The sequence below is a fragment of the Calliphora vicina genome, chromosome X, assembly GCF_958450345.1.
Source record: "Calliphora vicina chromosome X, idCalVici1.1, whole genome shotgun sequence".
Taxonomy (NCBI): domain Eukaryota; kingdom Metazoa; phylum Arthropoda; class Insecta; order Diptera; family Calliphoridae; genus Calliphora; species Calliphora vicina.
In genome coordinates this window covers 4,071,362-4,099,343 of record NC_088785.1, presented here as the reverse complement: position 1 = coordinate 4,099,343, position 27,982 = coordinate 4,071,362, and the positions used below count along the sequence as shown (strand labels likewise).

Below are 27,982 nucleotides of genomic sequence, written 5' to 3'. Positions count from 1 at the left end.
GTTATTTTTGTATATAGTTTGGGTGAAAATGGACGGTATTGTAGGCATCTCCCATACAATGTAAATTCTTAATTTCTAATATCTGAAGAACTAATCGTAAAAGTATTTAAATTTTATACGAATTAATTTCTTATCACTATACGGAGTTTAGCGGAAAATGGGCGGGATTGTATTAGTAAATTGTTATTTGATAATGTGACAAGTCTGTTAATTTTATGTGAGGTAATATTTTTGGAAGAAGTATGATAACTTTGAAAATAACGGACTCTTACATATGACAATATATTTTTTTAATCAACATTTAAATATCAGTGCTGGATTATTGAATTCTATTTTTTTAATTTTATTAATTTATTATTGTTAAATTAAGTTATTTTTTATTCTATAATTTATGTTTTTCATTGGTTAATGAAAATTAATTCTAAAGTTATGAAAACCGACGCTTTTGAATATAAAGAAAACATAAAATATGGGCTGTAAACGAAAAACTGCACCTCAGGACACTCAGTACACAAAATGCGTGATTTAGTTTCAGTTTAACATTTAAATATAAATTATTCGGTTAATCGAATAATTTAAAATTAACCGATTATTAACCGATTAAATCTAAACCCCGATTAATTATTTGCTCGATTAACCGATTAAACCAGAAACCCGATTAATTGAATACCTTATATATCTTTGTGATTGTGAGGATAAGACTTCTGGATGCTAAGTTGGAAGCGCGAAGACCAAGAAAGAATATTTTTATCACATTTTTTAAATCTTAGAAAGTAAACGTAATTTATCCAAAAAAAAATTATATTTATACATTTTTTTAAGAGTGTGAGATAACTAATATTTGTCATGATTTTTGGGGATAAGAAAAAATGATTTGGGGATGAAAAATGTTTGTTTATGAATAAGACACAAATAAATCTGGCAGCCCTGTTGCTGAGCATGCAATTTCCTGGCACTTTTTACTCCTTCTCTCACACGCATACAATCTCACTCACACGCACACTCTCTCTTTTGTCGTTGCTCTCGCTGTGTACCTTATCACAAGAGATTTGTGCATAAGAAAGGACCAAGGCGAATTTATTATAAGGTGGTGTCGATTCTACAACAAGTACAACATTTACATAAAGCACGATTTGTTTTTGTTTATGTTGCTTGAGCTGTCAAAGTGTCCTGTTGATTTTGTTTCTTTTAGGTTGTAAAATTTTACTGCTCAAACAACTAACGTACAAATAATTAGTTGTGCTGTCGACACCACCTTATAGTAAATTTGCCTTGAAAATGCAAATGTATGCTGTCAAAATTAATAAACATGAAACAAAAACAGAAACGATTTAATACTATTTATCAGGCCGAATTCATTACAGGTGACGATAAATGCCAAACCAGGGCACACTGCATCTCTACAAGAATACAAAAACAACGGGTAATTTGTTTTTGTTAAAAAGTAGGTGAGCTGTCAAAGTTGCCTGTTGTTGTTTTTGCTTTTGGGTTTGTTGTATTTTTCGCTACAACAACCACAAGAGAATTGACAAACTGAATAAAAACAAGTAAGAGTGCTATATTCGACTGTGCCGAATCTTATATACCCTTCACCAAATTATACTTCAAAATTTTAAATATTTTTAGGTAAACAAAATTTAATTTTTGGAAAAAAATTTTTTTTGATTATTTAAAATTTTTTTTTTTTTTAAATTTTAAAATTTTTTTTTGGTTTTTTCAATTTTTTTTGGTGAAAAAAAAATTCGGGTTAAATTTTATTTTTCCGATTTTGACCCATTGTAGGTCCATCTTACCATGGTCTTATATACGTCGTTGCAAATGTCTTTGAAATATGTATCATTAGATATCCATATTGTCTATATTAATGTCTTAGTAATCCAGATATAGGTCAAAAATAGGTAAAAAATCGAGGTTGTCTTAGTTTTTTCCTCATATCTCAGCCATTTGTGGACCGATTTTGCTGATTTTAAATAGCAAAATTCTCGAAAGCATGTCTGACAGAATTATTGAAGATTTGGATCCCGAAGATATCTGGGGTCTTCAGAAAATTGATTTCAACAGACAGACAGACGGACATGACTTAATCGACTCCGCTATCTGTAAGGATCCAGAATATATATACTTTATAGGGTCGGAAATGAAAAATGTAGAAATTACAAACGGAATGACAAACTTATATATACCCTTCTCACGAAGGTGAAGGGTATAAAAATAATTAGCTGTTTCATCGCAGTCACCTTTCTAAGTGTGCCCTGGGCCAAACCAAGGCGAATTTATACAAGGTGAAGTCAGTCAAACAGCTGATATTTTTTTTCGCTTTTTTAAAACTATTGCATGTTAATCCACTTAAAAAAAAGCTGACAGGTGTTTGGTACTTTTTCGAAATTCGAACCTTTTACAGGAGATAAAGGGTAAAAACTCTACAAATATGATAACAAATAGGAATTTGGTACATTTTGGAAATTCGAACCCATGGTACTTTTTACATAAAATGTGTTTTTCTATAAATTGACCTAGACATACGACGAATTAAATTTTGCCGGGGAAACGGGAAAACACATTTTATTTCAAATTATTAAGGCAATTTAGATTATTATACCCTTCACCTACGTGAGAAGGGTATACATATATAAGTTTGTCATTCCGTTTGTAATTTCTACATTTTTCATTTCCGACCCTATAAAGTATATATATTCTGGATCCTTATATATAGCGGAGTCGATTAAGCCATGTCCGTCTGTCTGTCTGTTGAAATCAATTTTCCGAAGACCCCAGATATCTTCGGGATCCAAATTTTCCAAAAAAAAAAATTTTAAAATTTAAAAAAAAAAATTTTAAAAATTTAAAATAACAATCGAAAAAATTTTTTTTCCAAAAAATTAAATTTTGTTTACCTAAAAATATTTAAAATTTTATGGTATAATTTGGTGAAGGGTATATAAGATTCGGCACAGCCGAATATAGCACTTTTACTTGTTTTTTTTAACATTGGTTCCTGAATTCATACAAAAACAAGTACGAAAGTATAGTCGGTCAAACCCGACTATACTTTCGTATGATACCGTACACCGAGATGATTCTTTTAAAATTTATATGGGAGCTATGGCTAATTGTCGACCAATCGCTATAAAATTATGTGACATGTCTTCCGTATATATGAAACTTATTTGTGTTGAATTTTATTTGAATACCAAAATTATTAAGAGATTTATGCTACTGATTTTCGGAAGTGGGCCTTATATGGGAGCTATGACTAATTATGGACCGATCGTCACAAAATTTAGTAATGCGAGTTCGCTTATATAAAATTTATTTGTGCTGAACCGATTCATTATTTTTCTAGGCTTTGTCCTTGGGGCAATAGAAAAGCTTGTACTAAATATTATCGAATTATCTTCGGACGGACATAGCTTAATCAACTCTGAAATTGATCCTGAGCAGATTGGTGGGGACAATATTTTAGCATGTTACAAACATCAGCACTAACCCTATATACCCTCCCACTGTGGTTGTGTAGAGTATATTGGGCCAAATCTGGGTAAATAGTTTGGTACTTCTTTTAAACATAGTTTTTTTAATCTTGCTTCGAGCACACACAATTTTGTATAAATTACGTATTTCTAAATTTCAAACTTGACGGGTGTTCAAAAAGGAAAAGGGAAATTGGTACTTTTTTAATATTTTAAATAATTTAACTTATCGACATTAAATATAGCTGATATGTATCTGAAGTTAGAGTTAGGAATATGGCATAATATTTAGGTACCAAAATTTGAGAACTGAAAAAGTAACTACTTTTTCGTTCTTCTAATTGTACATTTTGAATTTTCTTTAATAATGGACCTATAAATTAAGAAAATATCTGAGTGAATAATAATCCAATCCTTATGGTCCTTTTTTTATTCTAATGGTACTTTTTGAATACATATATTTATAATAATGAACATGGAATCCTGAAATATGATCCTGAATGAGTAGAATCCGCTTTTTCTACTTCTAATGCTAATTTTTGAATTTTATTAATAATTCATTTAGAAATATGAAATTAAGTATATGTGGTTCTGAGTGAGTGAAAATTCACTTTTTCTTTATATTAGAATAGTAGTTTATAAACGTTATATGATTCCGATTGTGTGGGAATCCACGCTACTTTTTTAACCTATATATATAAAAATGAAATGGTCCATGTATGTAATGGCATCACGTGAGAACGGCTGGAGCGATTTGGCTGATTTTTTATACCCTTCACCTTACATATAATATAAAGTAATTTCCACAATATAATTTTCCGACCCTATAAAGTATATATATTCTGGATCCTTATAGATAGCGGAGTCGATTAAGCCATGTCCGTCTGTCGGTCTGTTGAAATCAATTTTCTGAAGACCCCATATATCTTCGGGATCCAAATCTTCAATAATTCTGTCAGAATCCTACAATAGGGCAAAATCGGGAAAAATATTTTTTAACCCGAATTTTTTTTCATCAAAAAATTTGGAAAAAACTTTTTTTGAAAAACAAGTTCGAAAAAAAAATTTTTGAAAAACAATTTAAAAAAAAAATAATTTTGTTTACCTAAACATATTTAAAAAAAATTAGTTTTAAGTATAATTTGGTGAAGGGTATATAAGATTCGGAATATAGCTCTCTTACTTGTTTTTTATTCGATTCGATATTTTCAGATGGTTTGCAAAGAAAAAATTCAAAAATTCCGGGTAAAACTCGGACATCTTTTTTTTGAGTCCAGTCAACTGTAATAAAAAAGCCCCCTAAAGTATGCAGTTCAAATTTAAATATTTTATTTGCAAATAAATAAGAACACGCAGGTGTATATGGTTGGAGAAATTTAAAGAACTAACATTAGTAAATTATACCGGGTGAATCCGGGGCGGGCGGTCAACTAGTTTTATATAAAAATAGAAACATGAAATTAAGCATATATGGTCATATGGCGAGAATTCTTTAATCTAATGGTACTTTTTAATTTTTATAACAATGTACCTAGAAACATGAAATTAAGCATATATCTTAATTTTGTTATTGAGAATTCTTTATTCGAATGGTACTTTTTTGAATTTCTTCACCAATGAACGTAGAAAAATGAAGTAAAGCTTATATGGACCCGAGTGTGTGAGATTCCATTTTTTCTATATTCTAATGGTACTTTTTGAATTTTATGTAATAATGGACATATAAACATAAAATAAAGTCTATATGGTCCTAAGTGGGTGAAAATTCAAGGGGATACTTTATGGTACTTTTTCATTATTCTAATGGTACTTTTTTGAATTTACTATAATGGAGCCATCAAAGATGGACTTTGTGGTACTTTTTCTTTAATCGAATGGTACATTTTATATTTTTTTCACCAATGAACTTAGAAACATTATGTTAAGTTTATATAGAACCGAATCTACAAGTAGTGGCATTATGGAACTTTTTATTTATTCTAATGGTAGTTTTTGTATTTTCTTCACCAATGATTACAGAGACGTGAAGTAAAGTGAAAATCCTGTGGGGGCTTTATAGTACTTTTTCTTTATTCTTATGATAGTTTCTGAATTTTCACTAGCAATTGAACTAGAAACATGAAATTAAGCTGTATGGTCGTAAGTGAGGTAGAATTAAATGGGGGAGACTTTTTGTAATTTTTGTATTCTCTTCACTAATGAACATAAAAACATGAAATAAGTGGGACTTTATTTTTTATTATAATGGACCTAGAATGTATTAAATATTTTAAAAATTATGTACAAACGTTAAATGCTAATCAAATAATTTGGTAAATTAAGATGTTATCAAAACATTGGTCGGAGAATCAGAAATTATAAATGTTCTGGGTCCTTATAAAATTCTAAGGCGATCTAGCTTTGTCCACCCGTCTGTTATTGGAACGATAGGGCCTAGAAATTTTCCCCAAATATTCTTTGTTGATCAAAATGTTTGGTATTGAAAGTGGGAAAAATCGGTCAAGTAGAAATAGAGGTATGGACCAAAATATGAGACAACTTCTAAAATAGATGATATTTTTCGAAAATGTTTTGCTATTTTCTTAAATATGTATGTACATTGCAAAATAAGAAGATTCATGAATTCTCCCTGTCCCCATAAAATTTCCTTCGGGGAATATCTCTCAATGGTAAATAAATTCCTATAGAATACCAGTAATACCAAATTCAGCATAAATAAGTTCCATGCTAAAACAAGTAAGAAAGTAAATTAATAAATGAGCAAAACTAATTTTTTTTTTCAAAATCCTATAATTTATTTCTGTATGAAACTAATTTTTGTTTAATTAAATTTTGGATTCAAAAATTTTTAAGAGATTTATGCTCGTTAAAGTGATTTTAGGAAGGGGGCCTTATATGGGAGCCATGACCAATTATGGACCGATTGCCATGAAAGTATGTCGTGTAATTTATGTCTTTTCGAAACTAATTTCCATTGAATTCTATATGGATACCGAAATTTTTAAGAGATTTATGCTCGTTAAAGTAATTTTCAGAAGTGGGCCTTATATGGGTGACACAATTTCTGTATATGGGCAATTCCATGTCATCGTACATGACATTTGTACGCCTATTGAGTGGAATGGATTTTGCAAAAATTAGAGAATCTGAGAAATAATTTGGTCTTTATGTTCCATTCAGAGGATACTATATTTAAAAAAAAACAAGTAAAAGATTTATATTATATAACTAACCTTCACCAATTATACTTCAAAATAAAAATTTTAAATATACAAAATTTTTTTTTTTTTCAAAGTTGTTTTTTCATTTTTTGGAAGAATATATTAATGACTTAGTAATCCAGATAGTTATAGGTAAAAAAATTGGTCAAAAATCGAGGTGTCTTTATAAATCAGCCATTTGTGAACCGATTTTCTCGATTTTAAATAGCAGCCGACTCCATAGCGGAGTCGATTAAGCCATGGCCACGTCTGTCCGTCCGTCTGTCTGTTGAAATTAATTTTTTAAAGACCCCTGATATCTTCGGGATCCAAATCTTCAATAATCCTGTCAGACATGCTTTCGAAAAGTTTCCTATTTAAAATCAGCAAAATCGGTCCACAAATGGCTAAGATATGAGAATCCAGATATAGGATTTTTGACCTATATCTGGATTACTAAGTCATTAATATAGACAATATCGATATCTAATGATAGATATTTCAAAGACCTTTGCAACGACGTATATAAGAGCATAGTAATTTGGACCTACAATAGGTCAAAATCGGAAAAAAATGTTAACCCGAATTTATTTTTCACCAAAACAAAAAAAAAACAACTTTGGAAAAAAAATGAATTTTGTTTACCTAAAAATATTTAAAATTTGTATTTTAAAGTATAATTTGGTGAAGAGCATATAAGATTCGGCACAGCTCTCTATCTTGTTTTAATTAATTTTAAGATTTGAGTGGAATTCAATTATCAAATTTTCATAGACAAATAAAATATGTATATTGAAATGATAGGAATATATTTAAATTTTTTGTATTCGTAATTCCGAAAGTTTAATTTATTTTGAGTAAAGTTTGCTAAAGTTAATTTAAAGCAATTGAAAAAATTAAAAAAAATATCTTAGTACAATTAGGATAAAAATAGTAAAATGTTTTATTAAATTTAGTGCAGCAAGGAAAATGTCATTTATAATACTGTTCAAACAAAATTTTAATTTATTATTAGCACATTTGGAGTTTAGAAAATCGACGACCATATTGGAATCGAGCCATAATCAGATGTAAATATGTTTGATTTCAAATGACGCAGTATATTTCAAACAAATTACCACCACTTTTAACAAATTATATAAAAATGGTACCCAAATCCTGCTTATTTTCTGAAAAGTAGTTTTGGGTTGTTAGTTTTTTACATCACAGACGCATACACTCAAAGTCAACAACAATGCTACTGTGTTGTTTGTAATGTTTAAATTGGTGGTGGTGATAATTTGATGAAATGTCATAAATTTTGTGGTTTTTAATTAATTTGCCATTTTCCGCCTAAATGCTTAACAAATATACATTTGAGCAACACCATACACACTCTGAGTGTGTAAATTATTGATTTTGCGAGATTTTTTATAAAGAAATGTAGTGTATATCTTCAGGTGCTGTTACAAAATAATTTTCCTCTTCACATTACATACGCACACTTAAACACAAACTCAATTCACTATTTTTTTTTTGGTATTATTTGTATGTAATTGTTTTTATTATAATCATTTGTTATATTTTTTTTTTATATTTTTTATATAATTAAATATTTTTCAAACATTTTTCAATTTTCTAGGAAATTTATTAGTTTTTTCCATTATTTTTATTGTTTAACACTGTTTCGTAGTTTATTTCGCAACGAATATTAACTTCAAATGTGCTTTTAAAATGTTAGATATCAACAAAAAAAAAATACAGTGCTCTTAAATCATACAAACTCATTTAGTAGCATACATTTATTTATATTAGGGTGGTACCTAAGTAACAACTAAAAAATTGTAAACATCTCTTTTATGTATAATTCGTCCCGTAATTAGTAAAGTGCTATTGCCAGATTTTATCAAAAGATTTTCTCAAATCCAATACAGTTATAAATGTCTAAACGTTGTTTGTCAGTATTTGTGTGGTAAAATTTCTCTTCATCCATTAAAATCATTCCTAGTAATGTTGGAACTTATTTACATTTAGATTTCAGTTGTTGCTTGTTTAATACATTTTCTACATTACTTCAGGACATCAAATTTACTTACGACCACTGTTGCCACTTTATGTGTAATTACACATATTGTGAGTAATTTTAACTTGGATGTATAGCCCATGTGTAATTGAATGCACTCTATTGCTGGAGTATTGAAACAATTCTGAATTAAACATTTCTTCCTTTTACTCTAAAAAATTGCAAATAAATATTTACGTTTATATGAGGAGTTTATAAGCAAAAGTAGCTCTATTTTAGTTTTAGTAACAAATAACAAATCCAGTATAAAGATATTCATAATTATTATATTACTAGTAGACCGTCCCGGCTTCCCCTGGTAGCATTTACTAATGTTAGTTGTTCATGTTTCTCCAACCCACATACACCTGCCTGTTCTTATTTATTTGCAAATGAAATATCTAAATCTGTACTGCATACTTTAGGGAGCTTTTTATTACAGTTGACTGGACACCCAAAAAAAATTTTCGAGTTTTTTCTTTACAAACCATCTCCTGCAAATTTCGAATCGAATATATATATATAGAAGAGAAGATATATTTTGTTAGTCAGTATAATGGCAAGTTAGACTCAAATTAACAGAGGTTTGCAAATAAATTCGATAAAATAGTTTGATATTGTTATGTTTGCTTTAACCAAATAGACATTTTGACGTTTGAGATAGATTGTTATGTCTAAAATTATTAATAGATTCAAAATTTTAGTTTAAATTAAAGACAATTAATTCTAACATGAACAGAATATATAAAAAAACAAATAGTATTTATATAAAGTCTGTTCAATAAGTAAAAAATTTTAAGAATTATTACAAATTGTTACTGGAAAAGAGTTCATTTAATCGAAAAACTAGCAAGAAAATTTAGAAAAAAGGGCGTAAGAATTTTTGAGAAAATTTTTTTTACAAATCTTGTACGAATTATTTAGTGTGAAATGTTAATATTTATTTTCGAAGCATTATTTCTATTTTACAACTAACATTTTTCACAATTTACAAATTACAAAAATTATACATTATTTTCAAAGTATTAATTTACTTTTTCCTATTTTGTTCGTATTTGAGAGCCAAATTTTATAAATTTTTACTTTACTCTCTCGTTACAAGTATTTACAGTGAAAGAAAATTAACATATAATTTTTAAATAAAATTTTAGTTTGTCTAAATTTACATATTAGGAGTTGAAAATAAAACTGTTTTCAAAACTGTGTTCAATAAATTAACGAAAATAGTTGGTAAAAAAAATAAAATTCCAAAACAAGCAGTATGACTTGAAACAATCTCCAAATGACCATTGATTTATATTGTTTAAAAGCGTATTTGTATTGGAATATTAGCTGATCACAATCACTCATTATATTATATAATTTCACGAAATAAAATTGAGATGGCTGACTTTGTTTTTATATTCCTAGTTTATCCAATTCCTGGATAAATTAAAATCTAGGCTAGTGAAAATTGTCCACCATTTTACACTTTAACACTAAAGTGCTCGTATTTGGTCAAAACACCCAACAGTCCACTACCCGTACCATTTGAAAATGACCACCTTTAGGCAAATTGTCCTATCTGAGATCATGAAAATTTATTTACATGTGTAATTTTTTGTCGATTGTGTAATTTAGGTATGAAGCATGTGTAGTTTATAATTTTGTTGGTGGCAACACTGCATACGAGTCGTCCGAAAGCTTTGCTGAGAGAGAAATGAGTACAAATGGTAAACATAGAGAAAACTTTTTCTAAACAAAATATTAAACCAAACAAAACTGTTGCTTCGAATTTCGAAATATGAGAACGAACAGAAAACCCATAGTGTAACATAGAGACGAGACGCAGTTGTCAAAAACCTAACGTGCTGTTTTTCTAATACAAGCGAGTACTTTGAGTGGATATTTTACATGTGTTTTTTTATATTAACAAAAACAAAATACATGTAAAATTTCCAAATACTTGATAGTCAATTTTTTTTGTTGTTCTATCAAACTTATGATTTGGTGTGTTTTTGTTTGACAAATCGTAGTGGCTCGTCTCTATGACAAAAACAGTGAAAGTCCTTAATTAATTTTACCTTTACACATAAACACAAAATTAATTGGCTTTTCTTACCAATATATTTAGACATTTATACCTTTTCCTAAAGAAATTTCACCATTTTTAAATGAAAATTGGGTTAACTCTTTGATAAAACTTTCTAAAATTCTTTGTTTTAATTTACTTATTTTGCAAATTAATTTACTGATTTATATTACATATTTTGCGTGTTTTTATACCCTTCATCATGAGTGGCAAATAGGGTTTGTGGTACAGGAATTTCGGTGAAAAACGGGAAATTAAAATTAATTAAAAAAAAAACTTTAATAGATTTAAATATAACATCTTTGTTTGATGAAGGAGTTGTTCTAAATTTAGAAATTATTAGAGTTTTTAAATCCCATTAAGGATACAGTAGAAGCATTATTGTTATAATGAACCCTCCTTATGAACAGCTCTTATCTATAAATTCTACGATTTCTCAAAAAATTGTCCATGTAGTAAAATGTAAAGTTAATAAACGATATAACAGCAGACTTATGTCATTGATAGATAACCTAAAAACTTCACAACATAATGAGCTAAATTATAATATAACAAAGACAATGTTAAAAATGTATGGACAGCAAATACATATATGTACGCCTATTTGATCACAATGTTTCCAATGATAACACAGGTCAACAGCAAAAAAAGGTTCACTAACCACTATATAGATTTGAGGCATCATGGTTACCTAAGTACAGAAATGGTAAAATTTTTGAATTCTATGCATAGATTGTTTTTTTAAAAAAAAATTTTCTAAAATTATGAATTTTTTAGATGTTTCTCCACATAATTTATGATAACTCAAAAAGGTTTAGTCCGATATTATTAAAGTAAACTAAGAAAAGTTCAAATTTACATAACCATTAATCCGCGTATATATTGCGTTTTAATCGGCTCAGTAGTTTCGGAGTTATAATAACAAATTGAAGCAAAAAATATATTTTTACGTGAAAATAGCTAACTTTTGTGTTTTAGAAAACTCATGAAAAATCGAAAACGGAAGAAATTGTTAAGGTTTATTACTTTGTCGCAAAGTCGCATATAATAGCAACAATATGAGATATCGAACATAAAAATTGATTCATTCTTTTCGAATTTATTCAAAATTAAGTGAATTCGCTCATTTTCGCAAAATTTTACTTTTTTGTTTGATATACATAAAATTTAGTAGTTTATGTTCTTCTTTCGATTGATTGAATTTAGAAAACATTTTCCCCATACTATGTTCGGAGTTATAATAACAAATTGAAGCAAAAAATATATAAATGGAAAACTTTAACTATTTAATTATTAGCATAATTTACAGAGTATATCTGCTTTGAAATCTTATATATTTTTCATCAATCATCATGTTAAAAAATAAAGAAAGTTTTGTCCAATTCAGATCAGAGAAGCACATTTACAAGAATAAATATTTCCAGATAATAATGATAAACTAGGATCGCCTGGTGGCCGAAATTCGACCACTTTTAAAACGCTTTTTACCACTTTTATGAAAAAATATTTGAGTTTGTGTTAAACACCTCTAATACTGATCGTTTTTTGGTTGCAAAATAAACAGCAAGCATTTTTGTCTGATTGCTTGTTGTTAGTGTTGCCATTTTAGAAATGAAGAAAAGCGTCAAGTGTATAGTGTATAGTAAAAACGGGTAAAAAATTACGAAAAAAGGGTAAAGCGCCAAGAGAAAAAATACAATTTTAACACAAAATTTGAAAACGTATTATTTTGCTTTGCAGATAACACATTGAAACATGGTAAAATTGACAGTCAAAAAGCCAAAAACTTTAAACATAAAAAGCAGGCTAAAATTTTAAAATAATGTGCTGTTTTTCTATAGCGAACGAATACTTTGAGTGGAAATTTAACATGTGTTTTGTTATTGTAACAAAAACAAAATACATGTAAAACTTCCACTCAAAGCAATCGTTCGCTATAGAAAAACAGACATAAATTATTTTATTATCAATTGGAAAATTGGAATGCATTCTCTACCCTGCATTTGCCAATTGTCTAAAAATTAATTTTCAGTGGTATTCTTTGAATTATTGCAGACTAATTATAATTATAAAAAATAAAAAGTTCGAATAATTAACAAAAAATCACTTAAATTAATTCATTTAACTTAGGAGTAAACAAAAACTTAAAATCAAATAACAATTCAATAAAAAATCAAAATAAGGATAACTTTTTATAGAAAAACATTTTCATTTTCAAATATATCTGTTTCATAATCATCACCAGGCCACAAAACTGTTTTAATGAACTACTCAGATCTTTTATAAGTTTGACATGGTTGTAATAAAAAGCACCAAAAGCGCCACAAAATATGGAAAAAGCGTAAATAAATACCCTTTTTTAAAAAAGGATATTTGGTAAAAATAAAAGGGTAACGATACCAAAAAAGCGTCATAAAATACCCGAAAAGCATCAAAATGGCAACACTGCTTGTTGTACTCTTGTCGGTGTGAAAGCACAAAAGCTCTATTGTAAAAGCTCGCACATTATTCATATGAACTGTAGACCACGTCGGACAGTGGGGCAGAAACGAAATTTTTTGGAAATAAATCTGGCATTTCTACACGACAGCTCCGATCAGGATAAAATTTGACATGGGCGTAGCCAAGGAGTATTCGAGTTTAAGATATTAAAATTAGCCATACAAATCATCCAGGGATGGCGCTATTGGGGCTCAAAGTAGGGTACCTTCGACATGTAAAATTTTTAAACACGTGCGATTTTTTTGTTTCCTATCCGATTTCAAAAAAAATATGCTTGCGTGTGCTATTTATCTCTTATAATTTCCGAGTTATAGGCATTTCAAAACTGAAATTTTAAAATTTTGCCATACCTTGGCCCACTATTTTAAAAATATTGGGCGTAATTTTGGACCGAATGGACTCGAATTTCTTTTGTTAGTTAGACAACTAAATTAGCAATAATATAAAAAAGATTTGAGGTCAATATCTATTTGTATAAATGTTCTTAATATTTTATTCAACACAAGTCATTGGTTCTGACTCAGTCAATATCTATTTGTATAAATGTTCTTAATATTTTATTCAACACAAGTCATTGGTTCTGACTCAGTCACATTAAGAAAATTTATAAAAAAAAATTTAGTATGGAAAAGTGCAATATTTTTGAAAAACGGAGTTTTTGAATCTAATTGAGATATTGACATGAATTTGTTTGTAAGACCAAAAATTAACTTATCTACACAAAAAAATATAGCTCGGATAAATGTGGATCTAATTGTTCCTAATAGTTGCAATCCTATTAAAATTTTTATATAAATTTTAGTTTTAGACACTCAATGAATATTATTGCTAATTTAGTTGTCTAACTAACAAAAGAAATTTAGGTCCATTCGGTCCAAAATTACGTCCTATATTTTTAAAATACCGGGCCAAGGTATGGCCAAATTTAAATTTTTAAATGCTTATAACTCGAAAATTAGAAGAGATAAATAGAACACGCCGAGCGCTTTTCAAAAATATAAAAATCTTTGAAATCGGATGGGAAACAAAATTTGTTTAAAAATTTTACATGTCGAAGGTACCCTACTTTGAGCCCCCATATCGACGCCCCTGGAGCATTTGTATGGCCCATTTTAATAACTTAAACTCAAATGCTCCTTGGCTACACCCTCGTGCAGATCGGACCAGGCGTTTAGAAATGCCAGATTTATTTCCAAAAAATTTCGATTCTGCTCCACTGTGCATCGCACAGTGATATGAGCGTCGCCATCAATAGATAAATCGAATTTCGGAAATTAGAAAAATGGATAATGGCATTTAAGAAAAGACACTTTTACTAATAGGTATCAAAAAAATTTATTTCAAATAATAATTTTTTCCAAAGATAAGAAAAATCATTAACTATATTAAAATTAATTTCTGTACAAAATTATATTAAGTTACAATTATTTTTCACTCTGTTAATGTAGAACAAACTTCGCTCCAGGTATATGTAATATAGGTAATTCCACCATTTGCATGTTTTTTTATTTTGCATGTTTCCATTAATATCCCAACAAACACAAATTCAAATGTTGAGAGCTAAATTTAATACTAACTGTTTGTTGGTACATATAATGGTAAAAATATGCTGAAAAGTAATGGGAACTTGACGAAAAGAGTACTAGAAAAGTACTTATTTTTTTAACTTGTCCAGCAATAAAGTATTTGGTAAGCGATTTGTATACGTAGAACATTTTTTTTTGTTTGAGACAAAAGCTTTCTGAAAATATATGGTTTTTGTTTACCCATGTAAAAAAATATTGCATTTGTTTGAAAAATGATAGCGAAAAACTTTGCAAAATCGCGAGATAGACTACATTTGTTGCTTGTAAAATTTTTCGCATCAAAAAATCAACATATTTCAGACTTCAATGGATAATAAGGTGGGAAAACTAAATAAACTAAACGTTTTAAAGCTGTCTTAAGGAATTTGCACATAGAGGTCGTATAAAACTAAATGAGTCAGTACATTATCATGGATTTGAACCTACAAATTTAAACAGTAGTGCCATCTGTTATTAAATATTTACCATGTGAAAGGACCACAAACGGGATATTTTCTCATAAAAGGAATGTCTGTGCTTACACACACACACAGTCACACACATAAATATTTTCAAAATAAGTTTTACAGTTACTTTGTTGGCCTACTATACATGTTTGTTTTTACCTGTATGTGTGAGAGAGTAACTGTTTGTTTTTTCCTTTGTCACGGGGTGAAATAATTAAAAAAAACAACAATCACTTGATGTGGTAAAGAAAGAGAAAATAGATGAGTAAGTGAGACCTACGTATTTGTATAGGAGGCCAATAGCAAAGCAAGTTCTTAGATGAATACATGTATAATAAATATGGCGGATTTATTTAACATTACATACACACATCCATACATAGTACGTACGTAACTATGTATTTACACATTAACCCATTTTTAAAAATTTTTATCAAGTTTAAACCAACACTTTTTAATCGGCTAAATATTGTATTTATACCTGATTTTTGATATTTTTTATTTTTTCAGCTCAAAATTAATGAAATAATGGATGGATTTATCTATAGAGACATCATCTTGGAAAGAGTAATGCTTCCAAATTCTAAGGATAATATGCCTCTTCGATGAGTTATTCAGTACTATAACGACCCCAAGTACTCTTCACATGTTGTTAAATCGTGGTTAGCACAAGAAAGAGTTTCGGTAATGGAATGGCCACCACAATTACCAGATCTAAGCCCCATTGAGAACCTTTGGGAAATCGTTAATCAAATAATCGATCCCGAAAATTGCACTAATTCAGATATTATGTTTTAAGGATTGGTAGATGCTTGGAACGCTATTCCTGCAACCTTTATTGCCAATTTGACAGCTTCACTGCTTTGCCGATGTAAGGCCGTCATTGAAAATATAGGATTTGCCACCAAATATTAAGTTTTATAGACATAAACGTTTTCGAAGCAATTAGTTGCATATGTTTTGGCCAATGAAATATCAACCCATACGTAGTTTTTTTCTTTTTTTTTCTTTTCAATGCTAAAAATTCTGAATTAAATTTCATATTCTTATTTTTTTATACCTTTAAAATTAATTTAAACAACTTTAGTAAAATTATATGTTGTTGCATATCGGCTCAGTAGTTTCGTAGTTACAATAACAAATTGAAGCAAAAAATATACTTTTTATGTAAAAATATCCAATTTTTTTTGTTTTAAAAAAATCATGAAAAATCGAAAACGGCAGAAATTGTTTAGATTTATTACTTTATCGCAAAGCCACATTTAATAGGAAAAAAATGAGATATCGATCATAAAAATCGATGGATTATTTTCGAATTTATTCACAATTAAGTGAATTCGCTTATTTTCAGAAAATTTAGTGTAAATTTTACATGTGTTTTGTTATTGTAACAAAAATTTTAACAAAAACAAAACGCATGTAAAAAGTTTTTGAGTTATCATAAATTATGTGGAGAAACATTTAAAAAAATTCACAATTTTAGAAAAAAAAAATCTATCCATAGAATTTAAAAATTTTACCATTTTTGTACTACTGGAACCACAATACATCAAAATTGTATACTGGTTTAAAAAGCCTCCAAAATTTTTTTAGATTTTGTTGCTCTGTGTTATTTATAGAATTATTTCCTTATAAATTTGTTGAATTTAAATCCATTAAAAATAGCTTAAAAATTTATTGAATTAACAAATTTAATCATTCACATATTAATTAAGATGCAAAATAGTTGTTTATGCTAATATTTTTTCCAAAAACTGAAAAAAGTTATTTTTCCTCTTGTAAATTATTTTGCTGAAATTTTGAAATAATTTGCATTGAATAGAATTTTGACCTACATACTATATATAATACCTTCGATTAAAAATACATGCCGATTTTGGTGAAACAAATGTGATTAAACAAAAATTATGAGGAAGAAACTTACCTTGAATAGCGATGGTTTGCTGAGGTATCCTGGTTACATTCTTGTTTTGGACCTGATGTGACAATAGCAGGATGTGAATTAAGCACATGATGCGGTGAAGTGTGTACTGAAGGCAAAAGGCTTGGTGAAAACCGGAATGGAAAGTCACTAAATAACAAAAGATTATAATAAGAAATTAATTAAACCAATCGTAATTGAATAATAATAATAAGCGCCCATATAAATACATATGGGGTATTCACACGGTCTACTATTTAATAGTTTAAACAAATTTTTGTTGTGTTTCAAACAAAAAAGTTCTAAACTAATAAGACTATTTGAACTATGTTTATTGTTTTGTCATAAAATAATATTTTTTTTTTGTTTAAAACACAACAACAACTATTATAATATATTAGGACATTATGACAATATGACTAATAGCAGACCGTGTGAATACCAAAATAGTATATACATACATAACCATTAGGGTGGGTCAAATTGTAGGTGACCGAATAAATGTACAAATGCGCATCGCGATTCTTTTTTAAATGGGTTATTACAAGAAACGTTGCCAAAGAAACCATAGCTCAAAAATTTTCGTCAAAAAAATGTACGAAAGCGCTATTTTGCGGCACTCAAAAATAAAACTCCCACATACACATTTGGCTAGAGGAAATACAATTTTCTTTTGCTTCGATTCTTGAATATTTTGCAAAAATACCTATTTTGAAAAATCCGGGGGCTCGAAATTCATTTTTGAGCTATGGTTTCTTCGGCAATGTTTCTTAGAATGACCGATAGAACAAGAATCGCCTTTCTCGCCAAAATAAATTTGAACCACCCTAATATAAATTTAAACATCTTTAGAAACTAAGAAAACACTTTTAAAGTGCGTTTTCAATTTATGTTAAAAGTTCAACCAAAATAACTGGGAAATTATGTTGCCGTTTTTAAAAAACATTTATTTAACTCTCTATGTTAGTTAAGCTATATATAGACTAATGTCAGATCTTACAACAGAAAAAAATGTCAGAAATTTCCTAACAACCATGTGAACTTAAAACTGACATTGTAAAGACGGTAAAAAATCAAGGCCAAACAAAAGTTCTACCGGTGGAATCCGTGTTGTAGCACAAAAATATTATCAAACTTATCGAGTAAGTTGAGGCACGGCGAAGTTTATGGGATGCTGATTGCGCTGTTAATAAATAAAGCTACATCAATAAGTACTTTACTTATATGCAAAATTGTTTAATATAAATGGCATTGAAAGCGAGTATGCTTAATCTGTAGGGATCTATATTCACGCTATTATTCAAAATTATTTTCGAAAAAACTGCAACGATTTTTGCTCTTTAAAAAATACTAAATATGACATAAACTTCAGACCTTCAGCATTAAAAATCTGAAAAAGTGCTGAAAAAATTATATTTATTAATATAACTCTGACTTTTTTTTTGAATAAATAAAATCAAATGTCCGGTTTCACCATCTTTTTTGGCGCTTTTTTTCTCCGTGTGGAAATAATTTTCGAAAATTTTCATATTAATTATCAGTAAATAATAATTCTTGGTACTTTTATTGAAAAAATAAATTTTAAAATTGGAATTTCCAAAAAAATCAAAAGGATTTCTTCTACTCACTATTGTTCCGGGCCTGATGAATTAAAACTTGTATTTCTATGTTTATCAATTTAGGTGATATAAAGGTTAACAAAAGGTACCACTACTATTTTTATTCTTTTTGGCCACCTAGGATATTGAATTTCCAAAAAGTACCAGACACCTGTCTGATCTTTTTTTGATTAAAGGCGTACAGGCGGAGTTTATTGAAATCTACAGAATTTAAAATATGATAAAATACCACCATTGCACACTGCTTTTTTTTTGGCATAAACTCTAATTTAAAAGCAATTGAATTGAAATTTGGTTTGTATACATTTTTTATACTCCCAAGATGACCAAGATGATCGCATGCCAAAAATATACTGCCAATACTAGGAATATATGTATAAACAAAACGTATTAATATATGTATGTATAAAGCTTTGAAACAAAGTCGAAATAGATCAATACAATACATTTTTCGAAAATATAGCTCTTAGCAGAAGAGTTAATAGACAAGCTCATAATCTATGTTTTGCAAGGTGTCGCCTTGACTATTTTAACATTTAAAGTTCAAATTAAACAATTTTTGCTACGAAATATTGAAACACTTCTAACATAATCTATATATCGTCACCTAAAATGCAAAATAACGTAACATCACTTTGAAAACTACTTGAGATATTGAAACAAAATATTCAAATTTGAATTACAATGACTCTAGAAATATATTTTACGTTTTTTTGAATTGTTATTATCTAAAACAAAAAAAAAGTATCATCAATATAAATTTTTATGAAACAATAAAAACTTAAATAAAAATATTTTTTTTTGATTTTAAATTTTTTAATTTTATTATGTTTTTTTATTTTAATTACTAACGACCACTTTTTTAAACTAAAAAAGTTTCTTCATTAAATTTTCATTAAGACTGCAAAAAATATTCAATTGCAACAAATTTATTAAAAAAAATTAGGATACTACCTAAAATAAGGTAAAAACGATTTATTAATTAATTACTCAAAGCGTATACGTTATTTTGTTCAAAAAAATCATATACTTAATGATACTTTAGTTTCAATTTTGGTTATAACTTGTTTATTTTTGATAGTAAAAAATTTTGTACACATATGTAATATGATGTAGTGAATCGTAATTAATAATAAAATCAATTTCGAATTTTTTGATGATACGTTGTTTTGCATTTTAGGTGACGATATGTATTTACAAAATATTTTTTACAATTTTTTTTGTTGCTGAAGGGTATATCAGCTTCGTGAGAAGGGTATATAGAAGTTTGTCATTCCGTGTGTAATTTCCACAATATAATTTTCCGACCCTATAAAGTATATATATTCTGGATCCTTATATATAGCGGAGTCGATTAAGCCATGTCCGTCTGTCTGTCCGTCCGTCTGTCTGTCTGTCCGTCCGTCCGTCCGTCTGTTGCAATCAATTTTCTGAAGACCCCAGATATCTTCGGGATCCAAATCTTCAATAATTATGTCAGACATGCTTTCGAGAAGTTTCCTATTTAAAATCATCCAAATCGGTCCACAAATGGCTGAGATATGAGGAAAAAACCAGGACAACCTCGATTTTTTACCTATATCTGGATTACTAAGTCATTAATATAGACAATATGGATATCTAATGATAGATATTTCAAAGACCTTTGAAACGACGTATATAATACCATAGTAAGTTGGACCTACAATGGGTCAAAATCGGAAAAAATATTTTTTAACCCGATTTTTTTTCACCAAAAAAACAAAAAATTAAAAAAAAATGTTTTTAAAATTTCAAAAACTTCAAAAATTTCTAAAAAAAAAAAATTTGAAAAAAATGTTTCCCAAAAAATTAAAAAAACAACTTTGGATAAAAAAATAAATTTTGATTACCTAAAAATATTTAAAATTTGGTGAAGGGTATATAAGAGTCTGCACAGCCGAATATAGCTCTCTTACTTGTTTTATTATGTATAATTGTATTTTTTATCAATTTGATAATGTTGCCACTAATTGCCTATAAAAAGCCTTTAAGGCGCTGATGCAAAATTTATAATTTAAATTTTTTGTAATGAATAAAGAGAAAAAAACTTAAAAAAAGACTTTACAAATGTAGTAGAATTTGTTTTGCGAACGGAAACCATTTTGCATTGTGATTAATCTTTGATATTTGAAATTTGCTGATGAATTATTAAAATTTCATCAACTTCTCGCAAAAATTATTTTCTCAAACAGTATATTAATAATTATTGAATAATAATAATAATAATAAAATAACTATAAATATAATATTTACCTGGATAATGTGGTATTAATGGGTAGGGAGCTAGGGTAAGGACTTCTAAAACTAGATGCTGCTGAATATACAGAAGGCGTATGCCTACGGATAAAACAAGAAGTTGTTGGGAAATAAGCGGTCATGATTATGATTTATTTATTTATCTATTTATATATACATTTTTTTTAATTTTTTATTTTTTTTTATTTTTTTTTATTTTTTTATGTTTTTTGTGATACGACTAAAGCAAGTTAGAAAGAGAAAACTTACCATGATGCCACTTGAGACATATCCGGACTTAACATAGGATAAGGATATTGACCAGATGGAAAGGGATAAATTGCAGGTCTCGTCAAGCCTAAAATTATAGAAAATATATGATCAGTTAGTCAATATTATTTGAACAAATCATCAATTTCAGGCAAATGGATTTTTTTTGGTAAATTTTCAACAAAAAAAAATCAACACATTGGCCCATAATCATAGTCAAACACTAAAATCGTTTCTTTATAAAAACTACTTTAAAATAAAAACCAGCTTTTATTTATTTTGCAACTATGGTCAAAATTAAAGTATGTTTCAAATTGAACTGACTTTAACTGGGTGCGACCGCAAATGTAGAAAATGCTTTCATACAATATACAACAAAATACAGACAAGTGGCAACGCACAGTGGTTTAGAAAAGTTTTTTTTTTTTGGAAAAAATTCAGTATCTCTGGAACTATTATCACATGGTTGGAGCTGAGGTGTTTTCAAGTTGATTTACGTTTGTTCAGCTTCCTACCGCTAATAGGGGCCAGTGCGTCACCCCTCAAATGTGGTCACCTCGGGTCTAAATTTTTTTTAAAAAAATCGCCAAAATTCAATTTATGATCCGAACGAGCAGAAATTTTAATATAATTTTAAATGTAAATAGCCCTTGGTAAGATTTACAAAAAATACTCTTACATGTGTAGGGTATCTCTATCTTTTTATGGTTTTTAGATATGGCCGGCCTACAGAGGGTCCGAATTTATTTTTAAAATATCAGCTAAGTCGAATTTAATTCTCTTAAAGTATTTTTCATTTCTGACTATGATTATGGGTCATAGTTTTTTCTTAATAAACAATAAACACAAATTACTGAAACCCTTAATGGAACGACTCAAAAAGCAGTCACAAAATTGCTTGCGTTGGGATTACAAAGATGTTTAGAACGTTGTTGAAATAATGATAAGAACATCCGAATGTTAATAATAATGATGGAAATCTTAAAAAAACACACACATACATACATATACATTTAAAAAAAAACCAAATGCGAACATTTGTTTATCTATTGACAAAGATCTGCGAGTGACAAGTCAAGCATAGGAACGAACGAATGAGGAACGTACGTTCCTTTTATAATGGGTACGAAATTTCAATTTGATTGCCTAACAAAGATATCCAGCCATCCCTGCTTAATACGAAATTGTTGTTCTCGAAATGTGGTGCTTAATGCTCTAAAAGGGATTTTTTCCATCACATGCATTTCACGCACACATACCCTAGACTTATTACTGTTATTAATTTTAAGTAAAAGCTATTCAGAATATTATAGTCGTGGTAATTAGAAATATAGTCTGAACGTTCTACTAAAATCGAAATTTTTCAATATTTGAAATTTCTCATGGAAAGATAGCGAAATGTTAAACATTTTTGGGCCGATTTTGATGAAACTTAAGAAAAATATAACATGAAGTCTAGTATTTAAAATAACAGCACAAAAATTAAAATTAACCCTTAATAGCACTTGGGGTCCAAATGACCCTGAACTTTTAAAATCAAGAAAAACACAGTCATTTTGACATATTTTTGAATCTAATTTGAATTGACTTGACTTGAATTTTTTTTTTGGTATACCAAAAATTAACTTATCTATATCAAAAAAATTGTATAAATGTAGATCAAATTGTTCCTAATATTTGCATTACTATATTCATTTCAAGACCTAGCCGAGCGCTTTCCAAAAATATAAAAATCTTAGAAATCCTATGGGAAACAAAAAAATTGCATGTGCTTCAACATTTTACATGTCGAAGGTGCAATACTTTGAGCCCCCCATAGAGCCGCCCCTGTAACAGTTGTAGTACCCATTTTAATAACTCGAATACTCTTTGGCCCGATCGAACCAGCCGTTTAGAAATGCCAGATTTATTTCCAAAAAAATTGATTCTCCTTAAACTACAACCGAAACTATAAAGTATCATGAAGTAATTCGAATTTAAAATGAATAAATAACCGCTAGCCTTCAGAGGTGTGGCCCTATCATATACATATATCATTAGATTCATTGCACAGCTTTTATTTAGACTCCTAATTTGGCGTTAGGGCCAAAATGAATAGAATCTATATACATTTTTCCCCACTCTAGACATTATCAAAAATTTAATAATTTAATAATTATAAAGGTGTCAGTATTCAAATCCTATTTGACATCTCTCTCAGATGGCGCAGGGAGGATTAGTTTCTCAACAAGCGTGTACCATTGTTTCAAATGCTTAAATTAATTGATTAAAACCCCAGATACAACTTGACTTCAGTCTTACCCCATCTCCTCATGTTTACCATAAGAAAACATCCAAATAATTTACTTTTACAAATCCATATTGTTTAATTTCATTTTTATTTAACTCAATTTTAATACTAAATTATAAACAACATGATAAATTCTCGTGATAATTACAATATATTAAAAAACAATAATAAAAAAATATAGCAAAATCTAAGAAAATTCTATTTGTCAATTAAATTCACATTGTTACATTTTTAGCTTTTAAAAAAGGTGGTTACTTTAAATAATTCTTTTAATTGCAAATAAAAGCAAATTGTAACAATTCTTTATGTATTAAAATTTACACAATATTTTAAGTAGTCACTTTCTTTTATAATGTAGAAAACACTGGTAATGTAGTTGATGTTAATTCTAACGGTGACTATGATCAACTGACTGACTGACAGTGTCATCTTCCAGTAGTTTCATGAATTATCTATATACCAGACAAAACTAGAATCTTCTATTTTTAGCAGCTTTAATGTTAATGCTATCAGTATTAACAGTAAATGCTGTCATACCCACAAACAATGTTATCATCATTGTTGATAACTAGAAGTTTCGAGCACTGGAAATGATTATAGAAATAATGAATGTTGGAAGCAGACGTTACAGACCGTTAAATTAAAATCGTTAATTCATAACTTCGTAACAATATTAAATATAATTTCATTCATAACATTAGGTTTTGCAAAAGAAATAACATAAGTAGAAGCAATAACCATAATAAGAGATCAATAACACTGTGTAACTCAAAAACGGTTTAGTTTATTGAAAAAATGGAAAAATCGAAATTCCGCAATAAAATTGCCGTTAAGAAAGGCTTAACATAGTCGTTTTAGAAATATCAATTTGTTTTGGCAAACAATAAATTATTTTTTTAGCAAAATTTAGAAATTTTAGTTTTTTAAAACGGCATGAAAAAATGAAGCTACGCTGTTAATTTTTTCTATGCTTATAGAAAATAAAGTTCCAAACAAAACAAGCTCTAAATGATTAAAATCTGTTTACAACTTTTGATTTTATAAACAAAAGATCAAGCAAATATCCCCTAATAACATTTTAACATTTTTTCGCATATTTTTACAAAAAGTCTTCTATAAATTTTTTAAAAGCTGTATACATTTTTGAAAAGGAGACAAAATTTCCTATACGCAGATATATAATATATATATCTTATCTTTTCCACTAGTCAAATTTATGGATTCAAAATCAACAACAATCTGAAAAGTTACAGAATCTTTCCGTTTTGTAAAAACGACACTGCATTGCCGACTATTGCAGTACTAAACATTGAAAACAGTGCACGATGTAGCTAATACTACGAGTTATGTATCTTTTTTTTTTTGAATAAAATTAAAAGTAGTGGACAGATTTTAATCGTTTAGGGCTTGTTTTATTTGGAACTACGTTTTCTATATGTGTAAAAAAATTAAGAGCTTATATAAATTTTACAATTTTTAACGCCGTTTTAAAAATCAAAAATTTCGAAATTTTTCTAAAAAATTATTTTTTTTGCTAGAAAAAAATTATATTTCTAAAACGACTGCGAAGATTAAAAAAATTTTAAGCCTTACTTAAAGGCAATTTTATTGCGGAATTTCAGTTATCCAGTTTATTCAAGAAACTAAACGGTTTTTGAATTACGCGAATATATGTTGTGCAACCTCCTCCAGTTTCGAAATAACTGTATATCTCGAAAATACGAGCTAACCTAAAAAAACGGTTAACACCATTGAATTCAGCGTACCCGAATTACTGGGTGCCATTATTGACAGAAAAAAAAGTGTCAACTTCGAGCACAGTGTAATTTTAAGAAGCGATCGAATTGTATCAACTATATAACGTTATGGGGTTTGCTTATATTTATGTTTAATTATAAATGCAAGATTTTATGTTTAAAAAAAATTATTTGTTCGAACTTACCGCATCATGCAGAACTGGTGAAGGCCTCCAACAGGAACAGGATGATGTGGATATTGTTGTTGAAATTAAAAGTTAAATATTATCTTGCATTATACATGAATTGGCCAGATTAGTTAATACATTTTAGTTTTATATTCGAAAATCTGTGATGTTTTAGTTTAATTTTGCCTATTATTTATATTAATGTTAAATTTCGAATTTAAGATTAATCATACATTTCTGTAATATTAGGTATGACAGTAGACATAATTACAGATGTAGAAAAATTGTATGGTTTATGTATTTTAAATCACATAAGGAATTTGTTTAAGATAGTTTAGAATAAGTTTTTAATGATTTTAATTTCTTGGTTGTTGTTTAATTAGATAATAGTTATTTATTTAGATATTCTTTATATTTTTGTTTAGAATTTGGCTTTCAAATTGGAAATCGGAAAATTTATATCATTTCAATTTTGAATTTGGTTAGGCTATAGGTTAAGTAGAAATTGTGTTTTTAATTAACTCATTTTTAAGTATTTAAAAGCGAAACTGGCAATTTAATACATATGTACACGCAGAGAAAAAATATAATTGGGCATGGTTACTGTAACCATTTAAATAGTGTTACAAGATTTTTAACAATAGTCACAGTAACTATTTACATGATTGTGGTAAACATAATATGGTTAATTTATGATTCAGATGATTGTATCAACCATATATATGGTTACAGTAAACAAATATATGTTTGTGGCATTTTATTTATGATGAATAATTTTATCATACTATGTTGTTCTCAGATTATGATAAGCCTTAAGCCGAGAGCAACATAATATGATAAGTCCTTCATCATATGAATGGTTGTCACATACATATATTTGTTTGCTGTAACCATATACATTTATGGTTGATACAATCATGTGATGGTAAACTAACCATATTATGGTTACCACAATCATGTAAATGGTTACTGTGAGTATAATATAGTTAAAAAACTTGTAACAATATTGAAATGGTTACAGTAACCATGCCCAACTATATTTTTTATCTGCGTGTATGCAGATTATCTGATGTTTTATTTAATTAACATTTGGCTTGCATTCAGGTAAGTTGTTGCATGTGATGTGATGTTACACTTGTTGATGTTAATTATGGGTTATATCGAGGATAACTTATCCACGAAACTTCGTAAATGGTATCAATCTATGCTAGATGTTATGCAAGTATTTCCAGAATATTCAGGGGCTGGGTACAACAAATATGTCCAGCAGGGAGTATGTGTTCATTTGACTCCCTAGATAGTAAATTCTATCAAACAAGTAATATGTTTGATATGTATATGACTATTAAAAATAGCCAAGACTGTAGAAATCATCGCTTCACAATTTAAAAATTTTTTTTTACAAATTTTAGAGTAGTACTGTTTTAATATTATAATATCCGATATTACTTAAAAATGTATGTTAACGGAAAAAATATTGAATGCTCCTATTTCACGACTCTTTTTAAAAAAAACTAAACTTAAAAATACTTATCTGGTGCCCAACACCCTAGGATAATCTTATAACAACGCACCCTGCACCAAACAAGAACAATCCTAAAATCAACTACTGGCCATTGCAAATAGGTGAATCCTGAAACAACTGCAAAATAAGGACATTTTGCATGATGATTGCAAAATGTCTTCTAAGTACTACGAACTGCAGTACAAGCCTGGTAGTATTAATGTAGTTGTCGACGCTGTATCTAGGTCATCTAATGAAAACTCTCAAATAAACACTCTGACTGCATCTCAACATATAGAAAGGAAATATGTAGCAAAAAACACAACAGAATCACGGAAGAGAATACACAAAAATAATATCAAGAGTTAAATCAAATTTAAATTTCAGATTACTTTTCACACTGTTTTCATCCGACGTTAAAATCTTGGACTATTCCAATTCGCAAATAGTGACTATGAACTCCGTATAAATCGGTTGCGCTTGGAAATGGATAGCGGTAAAACCCGACCACGATGATCTTGAGACCCCAACACAAAAAACCAACCAAGAGTGCAGAGAAATAATAATAGACAGGTGGTAATTAACAACCTGACAATATACAAATTTAATCCACATTTAACAAGAATAATAGTAGATAATAAGAATTCTTTAAAACAACAATTAGTAACATTATTAAAATATAAATTAAATATTATAAAACAAGAAAAATAATAAATTTCCAACACGCCATGCATTGGTCGAAGGTGGGTGTAGTTAATTCATTTATTCGTACATCCAATGAAACAAATATTGTAAATGAAGTTAAATATTAATGAAGATTTATTACCATTTGTAAACTTAGAGCATGCATTCGAATTTACCGAAATAAAAATAGCATCTGAT

General features: G+C 28.5%; 1 protein-coding gene across 5 annotated transcripts in view; it reads right to left on the bottom strand.

Moving 5' to 3' along the window:
* The window catches only part of pan (pangolin), a 183,398-nt gene that overhangs the window by 44,464 nt on the left and 110,952 nt on the right, over positions 1–27,982 (bottom strand). For all 5 annotated transcript variants that reach the window (XM_065514763.1, XM_065514762.1, XM_065514765.1 and 2 more), the window contains exons 5-7: positions 21,383–21,470; positions 21,131–21,214; positions 17,241–17,387 (exon numbers count right to left, since the gene is read on the bottom strand). In XM_065514763.1, coding sequence (XP_065370835.1) covers positions 17,241–17,387; positions 21,131–21,214; positions 21,383–21,470 — 319 coding nt within the window. The remainder of the gene's footprint in view (positions 1–17,240; positions 17,388–21,130; positions 21,215–21,382; positions 21,471–27,982) is intronic.